The sequence below is a fragment of the Petaurus breviceps genome, unplaced genomic scaffold (genome assembly GCF_028583685.1).
Source record: "Petaurus breviceps papuanus isolate PSGF00001 unplaced genomic scaffold, PetGlider_PUasm1.0 154, whole genome shotgun sequence".
NCBI classification, from domain to species: domain Eukaryota; kingdom Metazoa; phylum Chordata; class Mammalia; order Diprotodontia; family Petauridae; genus Petaurus; species Petaurus breviceps.
The window spans coordinates 576,668-586,735 of NW_027185715.1; the positions used below are offsets into that span (position 1 = coordinate 576,668).

Genomic DNA, 10,068 nt, shown 5'->3' on the forward strand with positions numbered 1-10,068 from the left:
CCAGCAGGATGTCAGGAAAATAGAATAGAGGTTTTAATAACCTACCTAGAGGATGATAAGATGCCCCAAATTGACTCCCGAACACTGGTCAGCCTCATGCAACTAAACCTTCTCCCTGTTTCCATGGCCCTACCTAGGAAGATCTATCACTCACCCCACGGTGCAAGGCAGTTCGACCCCGGCGGTCAGCTGCATCAGCTGTGGACCCTTTTTCCAGCAGGAGATGCACACAATCTACATGGCCATTCATGATGGCCAACATCAGTGGGGTCCTGGAGGCAGGACAGAAAAAGGGGAAGAGTGTCAGGCAAAGAGATGAGAAGGACCGCCACAAACCAAGGCATCAGACCCGCGGCCCCTGCACTCACTGTCCATGGGCATCCATGACATCAGTGATATCAGCTCGCTCGCCACTGTCGATCAGCAGATGCAGGGAGTCTGTGTGACCAGAAGCAGCTGGAGGAAAGGGAGTCATATCAGAGCAGGGGGGAGATAGGGAAAGAGACAGTGGGGGAGAGGTCCCAGAGCAAGGCAGAATCAGGTCCCAGGAGGGGGCAGTGTGGAGGGAAATGAGATCCTCTTTGGGGGTTCCTCTGGGGAAGACAGAGAAGGAAGGGACCTCATGGGACATAAAGTGATTTGGCACTGGAACTTAATGTCCTATTAAAATGTGATTCAGGAATAACACCAAAGAAAACGGACACAGAGTTTGACCAAGATAGTTCTAAGTCTTCTCCAGATTGCCTCTACCCCCACTTTGGACTCGCAGAAACAGGGGCTTGCTAAAGTGTAGCAGAGGGGTTGAAATTCTGGCTTGAAAAACTCCTCACTTTATGCAACTAGATTAAAATGCAACTGGGAAACGTTTAACAAAAATAAATAAAAATACAATAAAACACATAATGCTAATTTGTGGTTTTCTAAGGCAAGAAGCAGGCAGCAGAGACTGGCTGCTATTTGAGTTTGAGGCCAATGGTGTTGAGCAGAGCTGGCACAGTCAAGCAGAAAAAGGGTACCCCTAACCCATACATTAGGAGGCCTGCAGGCTACATGATGACTTAGAGAACCACAGAGTAGCATTATCAATGTTCTACCATATTTTCATTTATTCTGTTAGACATTTTCCAATTTGATTTTCACCAGCTCCTGAGCCATCTGACCCCTGCGCTGGACAGAAGGGGTGAGTGAATTTCGGAGGCCCCTACCGGCAGCATGGAGGGGTGTCCACTTCCGCTTGCGCTCCTTGACCAAGGCAGAGGCTCCATGGGCCGTGAGCACCTCTACACACTCCGTGGAGCCCCGTTCTGTGGCCAGGAACAGTGCAGTTCGGCCTTTGTGGTCCCTCACGTCCAGGTTCACCAGCGTCTCTGCCAGTGTCTTCAGTGCTTCACAGTGACCATTATAGGCCTGGGAGAGCACGGGAACAAAAATGGAGCATGTTCTTGATGTACACGGCCAATCCCTTACCCCTAAGTGGGAGGGGCCCTGACACAATTTCTCCTAAACTGCTAGGTACCACAGGCGTGACGATTTTGGTTAACTCTCCTACCCAAGCAGGTGCCTTCCCAGACTACTGCCCTCAAGGCTCCCAAAGAAGGCCAAAAAAAGCAATCTAAGCTAGGAAGAGAACTCGGGGGTGCCAGCTCCCCACCTGTGCAGGTACCCGGGCTATGCTGCTATGGGGGAGGGAATCAGCACAGGGGAAGGACTCACAGCTAAGTGCAAAGGGCTGACTGGAATGGTGTTCTCCACATCTTCCAGGCAGTTAAAAGACATTTCTAGGAGCTGAAAAGGATGAGATGGAGATAAGGATTGGGAGCCCCCAGAATCCTTCCACTTCATCTTGAACCCCACCTCTTCTGGATCTGAGGCCCCCTAGGCCACGTTAGGTCTCTTCCAGTACGACCTCCCACCTACCAGCTCAAGGTTCTGTCTGTTGCCATAGGCGGCTGCATAGTGCACGGCTGTGTAACCCTGCCTGTCCCGCAGGGAAGGGTCTGCACCGTTATCCAGTAAAAACTCCAGACAGCTGAGAGAAAGAAAGAACATGAGAGAAGGACCCCAAGAGAAGCCAGAGTTCAGGCTGGAGATGAGGGCTCATAGGTAGGATGGGAGCAATCACTTTCTACTAGTCCCCAGGACACACCCTCTACTCCAGTCAGGCTGTCCTCTGCTCCCTCCTCTCTTCCTTCCTTTCCCTCAGGTGGCTCCCCACACTTGGGATGCCCTTCCCTGTCTCAAAGCCAGTGTGGATGCCAGCTTGTCCATAAGACCTTTTCTGTCGTCTATACTAGCCCTCCCTGGTCTCCTCTCTTTTAATCTCCTCCGTCCCTCAGCTGGAGTTCCACTGAGAGGCCAAGTGTTAAGGAGAAGCCTCATTTCCTCACTCACTGGCCATGTAACCCTGGGTCAGTCACTCTACCTCTCTGAGTCTCAATTTGCTCATCTGTAAAATGGAGACAATGGCCTTGTACTGGTTTCCTTCATAGGCCTCAAAGCACCAAACAGAACAACTGTTTAGAAGAGCTTCCAGACTGGGTAACATTTCGCAAGTAGACCCATCATACTACCTCAATCTCAACTGAAGCACGAGTCCCTTGCCTCACATTTCTTGAGGATCCTGGGGCCCAGCTCAACACACACTGAATGGCAGAGAAACAGACTAGGCGGAGCCAGGAGAGGAGGACAGGACCCAAGGGACACAGGTGATATGGAGACTTCAGGGGCCCCTGAAGCCACTCACAAGAAGGCCTCCTTCCTCCGGGATGCCTTCAGTGGCTCGTCCTCTTCGGGGTCGTGGCTGGCGGCCGCATGCGGCTCCGCTCTAGGCACAAAGAGCAGACTTGGGTGGGTCAGGAGGGAGGACAGCCTGGAAGATGGGAGGGTGGGGAGGCCGGTGGGGAGGGAGAGAGACTCACCTCCGGTAGGTGTCGGAAGCGGCAGCATAGTGCAGAGGGGAGCAGCCTTTACAGTCAGCCTCATTGATGCCCGCTCCAGCAGTCACCAGTGTCACCGCACACTGGTAGCTGCCATTGGCGGCTGCATAGTGCAATGGGGTCCTGGTGGAGGATGACAAGACGGTGAGGAGGAAGCAAGGCACTAATGAAGACCTCTTAAACCGGCTAAGAGCCAAGTCAGAAGCCGTCATTACAATATTCCTCTGATCACATTTATGGCCCACTGAGCCCTTCCCACACACCTTCCAAACTTGTCTCTCCTTCTCAAGTCAGCTCCACTGCTCAACAGCAAATTAAGACATTCAACATTCCTGTAAAGAGGGGGAGGGATGAGCAAGGGTTAAGAAGAAACTGGTATCTCTGAGGAAGAAGTAGGCACCCAAGGAAGGGCTGAGAATGGACAAAAAACTGCTGGCACTTCCTACCTGCAGGTTCCACTGTTGGAAGCAAAGAAAACAGGATTGGGCAAGAGAAAACAATGACTTTCAGGACCGGGTCTGGGTTTCTTCCCTGGAGTATGAGGAAAAGGGAACTCACCCTCCAGAAGCAGCAGCATGGAGACAGGTTCGGCCAAGGTTATCAGGTGTGTTGATGTCAAAACCAGCAGAGAGAACATGTTCATTGCTGAGTGAAGACACAATGCTGTACAGCTGACCTGCAAGGGGAAGAATCTCCATAGTTCAGGCCTCTGGGCAATAATCAGAGAAAGGATGATACTATTACCCACCAATCCCCAGCTAAAAATCCAAATAGGATGTACCTGAGGAGAGAAGCTTACGACAACAGTCTGAGAATCCAAAGAGAACAGCTAAGTGCAGGGGGAACATGTCATGGATGCCTCGCCTAGAGAAAGGAGAGGACAGCAGTCAGCCCTTGGGTTAGGAAGGCGGCTGGCAAGAGCTAACGGCAGCTTTTTTTTGTCCCAGTACTACCTGGTTGGCAAAGAGATTGGAAGCTGGTAGGGCTGGGCTATGAGATCTGGGGATGAGGGAGGTGGCTCACCGGGCAGTATCAGCACCATTGGTCATAAGGGTGCTGATCAGCAGCTCATGTCCGTAGCGGGCAGCCACGTGCAATGGTGTATTCCCATATTTGTCAGCACAGTCAATCTCACTGCCTGAAAAAGATGTATATACACATACATATGTGTGTCTACTATGTATGTTTGTATGTATATACTAACTTACACACAGAACAGACCTTAGCACTGAGGCCGGTAACAAGCTTTGGAGAACAAACCTACAAAAAGTCAGGTAATAGAAAGGGCCTGATCATAAGACAGAGAATTAGAAAGAAGATAGGCAATATTCTATATTATCTGTGATGGCTTCCTGGGAGCAGGAAAGGGAAAGAGATACAGGAGAAAAATTAAGAAATGAAAAAATGAAAGATATCAATAAAATTTATTTAAAAGAAAGAAGACAGGCAAGAGTGATCGACATAATAGAGTCTTTGGAAAGCCCACAGAGAATAAATATCTAAGATCCCTGTGAGAAGGAAGAAAACTCCTAATTTCTGGGGTCCATACCATTCTGGATAAGGATCTGAGATCGAGTGAAACGCCCATGGATGGCAGCCATATGCAGGGGACTCTTTCCCTCTTTGCTCTGTAGAAAATACGACTCTTCAGTATAAAATAGAGAAAAGCCAGTTTCCCTCCCAAAGTCCTGGGCCCAGAAATATCAAGTAAACTATTAAATGTTGATGCCATGAGTCCTTGACTCAATGTGATCACTGTGGGGAGTAAGTGGGTACTTCCCTGGAGACTAGCAGAGTATTGCATAAATTTCTGAAGGAGAGGGAACAACTATGGCTTTAAGCCCTGGAAACTTTTCCTAGTAGTTTAATAACATAGGAATTTTCCAAGTTTGTCTGATGAAGATCTTCCAACTTTGTCCCTGCAAAACAGGGCCCCTCTCCCATCACCAGTTCCCTTCTCCCCACTCCTCTAGGGCCTCCTCCTTCCCTGTCACCTGGAAATTGACATCCGCCCCATTATTGACCAATAGTTCCAAGCAGAGTGCACCATTGGTGGAGACTGCAGCCACGTGTAATGGAGTAAATCCCTTGTCATTGGGCTGGTTGACATTAGCTCCTGCATTCACCAGTTCATTGGCCACAGCATCCTGGCCCAGGTAGCAGGCAATATGCAGAGCTGTGTTCCCATAGGCATTGGGCTCATCAATCTGGAATGGTGGGGAATGCCAAAAGAGGGAGGATGGAATGCCTGGCTAAGGAAACCCAGAATCCCAATGCTCCATTTTCTCTCTGCTTAGGTTCCCAATTCCATGATCTGTGGCTGTAGGTACTGGCCTCCCAAACCGATCCGGTGCCCACAGATGCACCAAACCCAAGCTTCCTTATGCTGACCTTATTTCCCCACACAACCTCTTCTACATTTCTTAAGTCCCTGACCTCAGCCCCTAGCCGTAGCAGGTGCTTGACCACATCAATCTGGCCATTGGCAGCAGCTGTGTGGAGCAGCCCATAGCCCTTCCGGTCCTTGCAACTAGGATCTGCACCCCGGGCCACCAACAGCTTCAGAACCTCCAAATGCCCTAAGGGGGAGGGAATGAGGAGATCAGAGATAAGGCAAAGCTAAAGGGAACAGAGAACAAAACTTGGTTCCAGGCCCCCTACCCCAGAATTCCCAAGCTCTAAATTATGCCAATGTAGGCCAAACAACTTCTTTCCATCTAGATTCTTCCTCACCTAAAAAGGCTGCCCAGTGTAGTGGCTGCCGCTCTTTTTTGTCACAGACGTTAAGACTGGCCCCTTTGTTCAGAAGCAGGTTCACCATCTGTGTGAGAACAGGGCACATTTCCGTTCAGAGCCTGGCATAAGTCCCTTTCCACCCTTCCCTATCCCCAGCCATCTTATACTAAAGCTTCTCCACTTACTCAGGAAATTGAAGAGAAAACTGATATAATGTTGAAAGGACCATGGACAGGGACTAATGGGGAAAGCAAAGACTAGGAAAGGGAAAAGACTAGGGGGTGGGCATGGAAAACCAAGCGTCATAACCACAGTGTCTGGATGCCCCAGGCAGGGAGTGAAGAGAGTCCATACCTCCAGGTGCCCACTGTGTACGGCATGGTGCAAGGCACTGCGCCCACTTCGGTCCGCCACATTGAGGCTGCTCAGCAGTGGGGCCAGGGCTTCAGCACATTTGGTGGCCCGGTTGGCAGCAGCCACATGCAGTGGTGTCTGCCATAGCTTGTCCCGGGCATTCACATCTGCGGAATGTGCTAGGAGCAGCCCCAGTACTTTCTGTTAGTGGCAATTTGTCAGAACAAGAAGAACAAAGAACAGGAGGTGAGGGGACAAATTAGCATGGGTGTCTTAACCCCGAAATGAAAACAGCCTCAACACCCAGTAAATACAGAAGCCCTTCATCCATACGATCTTACCCCCTATTTCCCCAAGAAAACACACAAACCACCTTAACACCAACTGACAGTCATCTAAACAGAACCTCCTTCCTCCTCTTTCCAGGGTAAACAGACCCTTCCTCAAGCAAAACTAACTTCATTCTCCCAATCTTGGTAATCTTACTCCCCTTCACAACCCTTCCCCAAGCAAACATAGATATCCTGAAGACTCCTAGATCCTCCCTACCCCCATGGGAATTCCAGGAAAAATAAAGCCTCCCACCTTCATGTACACACCCACCTCCAAGCCTTCCACAACCACTGAAATCAACCTCAATAACAACCTAAGAAAACAGATGACCTCCACCCCCATTCCCCAGTCAAAATGTAGCCAGCCTCCTACCCCTTAATACATCAACTTCAGCAATACCTCCTGAGCTTGGCATTCTGACCTCTAGGATGATGGCTTAAGCCAGGGGAGTGCCAGGGTAGCCCTGGGAGGGGCCCTCTCCTGCTCTTCCCAGGGAAAGAGGAAAAGGGGAGCAGGCTCTAGGGTGGCCCCTCAGGGAGGGATGAGTCATTTAGGCCTGGCATTGGAGCCCCCTGCAGTCTGCCAGCAGAGTGCTAAGCTGCCCCTGACGTCAAATCAGCTGGCAGAGCTCAGCCCCCCATAAACAGCCTGCCCAGAGGTCAGGAGGGAGGAGCCAAGATCTGACTTTCCTCTCCAGCTGGTACAGGAGATGAGACTCTGGAGGAGGAGGATGACAGAGGAGTAACACTCCACCATCCGCCTCATTTAGTCATTCCCTTTGGGAAGAAGAGTGGAAGGAAGCAGTGCCCCGCTGACCCTACCTCATTCCTAGAGGCGGCAGCACGATGGAGGGGAGTCAGCCACAGTGTGTCCTTAGCGTTGACATTAGCACCTGGGGAGAAGTAAAAAAATGCGCGTGTGTAGGGGGGGTGGGGCGGGAAGGCCGGCTGCCCAGCCCCGATGCCTGGTGCCCTCCGCCCGGCAGGGCGCACTCCTCCCTTCCTGCCTTTACCTGACAGCAGTAGCAGTTGGAGGATGGGGACGTCTCCCACATATGCAGCAGCATGCAGAGGGGTTCTTCTCTCTTGGTCCTAGGAGGGCAAATGCTCTATCACCTGGGGCCAGCCCCCCTCCTCTCTCCCTGCCCCGCACCTTCCGGAGCCCTGCGGGCTCAGCCCGCCAGAGGCGGGCGATGGAGGGGGGTCGGAATGCCGGGCGGGGCCCCGGCGGGGCGGGGCCAGGGCCCCCCCCCCGTCCCCCGTCCCCCACCTCTGGGCGCCTCCCCCGGGCGGGGGCGGGGGTGGGGGCCCGGCTGCCCCCCCGCTCACCAGCACGTTGATGTTCTCCTTCTGCGAGAGGAGGGAGCGCACTTCCTCCACATCCCGGCTAAAGATGGCCTGGACCAGGGGCGGCTGCGGGAGAGAGCGGCGGGCGGGCGGCTCAGGGGGCTGGCCGGGAGGGCGCCGCGAGGGGCCCGGCGGGCGCCCTGTCACCGCCGCAAGGGCAGCGGGCCGCGGAGGCGGGGCCGGCGGCCCTGCGGGCGGGCTGGGTGTGCGCGATGCGGGGCGGCGCGGGGCGGGGCGGGCCGAGGGGAGGCCGGCCCGAGGCGGCCAGAGGGTCCGGGGAGCGGGGGCCCGGGGCCGCGGGAGGTTGGGGCGCGGGCTAGGCCTAGGCCGCACATCCCCGAGCTCGCGTGGCGGCAGCGCCCGGCGGGCGGCGGCCAGCGCGGTGACTCACCTGGTCCGTGATGCTCAGGATCCCCATGGCCCGGCGCAGGCTCCGTCCGCATCGAGCTCCCGGCGGCAGCGGCGGCGGCTCCACCGGGGACACGGGGCAGCGGCAGCGGCGGCGGCAGCAGCGACGGTAGCGGCTGCTGGGAGAGCGGGGCCCCGCCTACCGGGAGGCGGGCGAGCGGGAGCCGGCAGCACCCCCTGGCGGCCACACCGGGCCCCACAGCTCCGGCCCCCCGGACCTCCCGACAGGGCCTGCCGGCCCCACCGTAGTCCCGTAGCACCGGTGGCGCCCAGACCTGGCTGCGCTCCGCCCCCTGGCGGCCAACTCTGGCTCCACAGCGCCCCGCAACCTGCCCTGCGGCGCCCCCTTGTGGCCGGACCCAGCTCCTCAGGGCTCTGGCAGTCAAACGCAAGCGCACAGCTCCCTCTGCTGGCCAAAGCCCAGACCGCAGCGCCCCTGGTGGCCAAACAGCCCTGCTGCGAGTCAGACTCTCCCCAGGGGGCTCCCTCACGCTTCACAAACAGGGCATGACGAGGAAGTGATAGGCAGCTCTGGAAATTCAGCCTGCTTGGATTTAAAACTGGAACCAATTTAGCAATCATGTGACGGGGTATAATTCCAGAACTGGAAGGGAACCAAGAAACCAATGTAATCCAGTCTCTTCATTGTACAGATGAGCAAAGGACTGCCCTAAGGTCACACAGGCAGTGTCAGCAGTGAGATCTGAACTTCGATCTCCCTGTCAGCCATGCAGACCATTCTACAGAAGAGCAAACTGAGGACCACCCGGGAACACCTTTGCCTAAGGTCATACAGCTAGTACCAGAGCTGGCATTCCAACTCGAGCTTTCTGGCTCCAAATCAATGTTCTTTCCAACCAAACTACGTCCTCCTAGGAAGAAAGCTGGGGAGACCCCTTTTAGAAGACTATAATCTGGTCCAAAAGACTAGTGATGGAAAATGCCATCCACATCCAGAGAAAGAAACGTGGAGCCTGAATGTAGATCAAAGCAGGCTATTTACTCTCTTTTTTTGTTTTTTCTTTCTCATGGTTCCATTCATTCTAATTCTTCTATACAATGAGCGTAATGTGAAAATATGTTTAATAGGGATGTATACACATAGCCTATATCCGATTGCATGCCAGCTTGGGGGAGAGGGAGGTGGAGACAATTTAAAACATATGGAAGTGAATGTTGAAAACTAAAAATAAATAAATTTATTTTTAAAAAGATTATGATCTAGTCATAGTTAAGATGCCCACCCTTCCAAGAAGTATAAAAAATTTCCCCCAACAAATGGGGGACACCTTTTCCCCTATAGTACCTGGATCTCTGGGGAGAGTACAAAATTTTCACCCTATTAAATTTACTTCTGAAATGTGTTATAGCCAATGGACCATAATTCCTTGTTTGCTGGACCCGACAATTACGCTTCACCAAAAATACATTGCTTGGGGGGTCCACCAAGATGGTAGAGTAAGAGAAAGCAGCAGAATCTATCTTCTTCTATCTACTCCATAAACATCTAGAAAAGGTAACAGACTGAATCCTGATGGGGAAATCCAAGAAAACAACAATCACTGGGTAATTTTTCCAGCCAAGGTTGGTACAGGTAAACAGGAATGTCTTCAGATACTGGGGACAGGGTCTAGCTAGGAGGGCATAGTGCAGAGCCTTTAAATGCAGGGACTGAATGAGGGCCAGCAACTGCACACAAGATCTATCACAGAGGGGTCTGAAACTGTCCAAAGAGCAGGTATAGATGCCAACTGGAAGGTCTGTCCCTCATATTCCAGAGCTGAGAAGATGACCTGGGCCTGGAGTCCAGGACAAGGAGCACTTGTAGACGGAAGTTTTGTGATAGAGGAGCAGGAATAGAAACTGTTTGCAGCTGTGTGACTCTTACCCCGGGAAGTATGGCAGGATCTCAGATCCTACCTCCATACTAGTCTGAAGATAAAGGAGAGCTTGCC

The 10,068-nt window shown here is 52.9% G+C and overlaps 1 protein-coding gene across 2 annotated transcripts; it reads right to left on the bottom strand.

Annotated features, from left to right (window-relative positions):
• Positions 1 to 55: 55 nt before the first annotated feature.
• On the bottom strand, positions 56 to 8,251 carry LOC138154546 (serine/threonine-protein phosphatase 6 regulatory ankyrin repeat subunit C). 2 transcript variants are annotated; one of them, XM_069079473.1, is made up of 20 exons: positions 8,097 to 8,251; positions 7,688 to 7,771; positions 7,372 to 7,450; positions 7,181 to 7,251; positions 6,027 to 6,227; positions 5,670 to 5,757; positions 5,373 to 5,515; positions 4,931 to 5,143; positions 4,486 to 4,564; positions 3,960 to 4,074; positions 3,718 to 3,800; positions 3,495 to 3,612; positions 3,200 to 3,268; positions 2,919 to 3,059; positions 2,744 to 2,824; positions 1,918 to 2,029; positions 1,714 to 1,785; positions 1,206 to 1,407; positions 369 to 456; positions 56 to 272 (listed from the first exon to the last, which is right to left on the bottom strand). In XM_069079473.1, the coding sequence occupies exons 1-20, from the start codon at positions 8,121 to 8,123 to the stop codon at positions 134 to 136; spliced, it is 2,205 nt and encodes a 734-aa protein (XP_068935574.1). In that variant the 5' UTR covers positions 8,124 to 8,251; the 3' UTR covers positions 56 to 133. The 2 variants fall into 2 exon arrangements, with proteins under 2 accessions (XP_068935574.1, XP_068935584.1); XM_069079483.1 differs by lacking the exons at positions 56 to 272; positions 369 to 456; positions 1,206 to 1,407; ... (5 more) ...; positions 3,495 to 3,612; positions 3,718 to 3,800 and having other exon boundaries at positions 3,956 to 4,074.
• Positions 8,252 to 10,068: the final 1,817 nt, after the last annotated feature.

Excerpts from the sequence above, each read along its gene's own strand:
- LOC138154546 (XM_069079473.1), bottom strand. The coding sequence starts at position 8,123 with ATGGGGATCCTGAGCATCACGGACCAG. Across the intron at positions 5,516-5,669 it reads ACACTGGGCAGCCTTTTTAG|GGCATTTGGAGGTTCTGAAG; the intron begins GTGAGGAAGAAT and ends CCTCCCCCTTAG. Across the intron at positions 2,030-2,743 it reads CGGAGGAAGGAGGCCTTCTT|CTGTCTGGAGTTTTTACTGG; the intron begins GTGAGTGGCTTC and ends TCTTTCTCTCAG.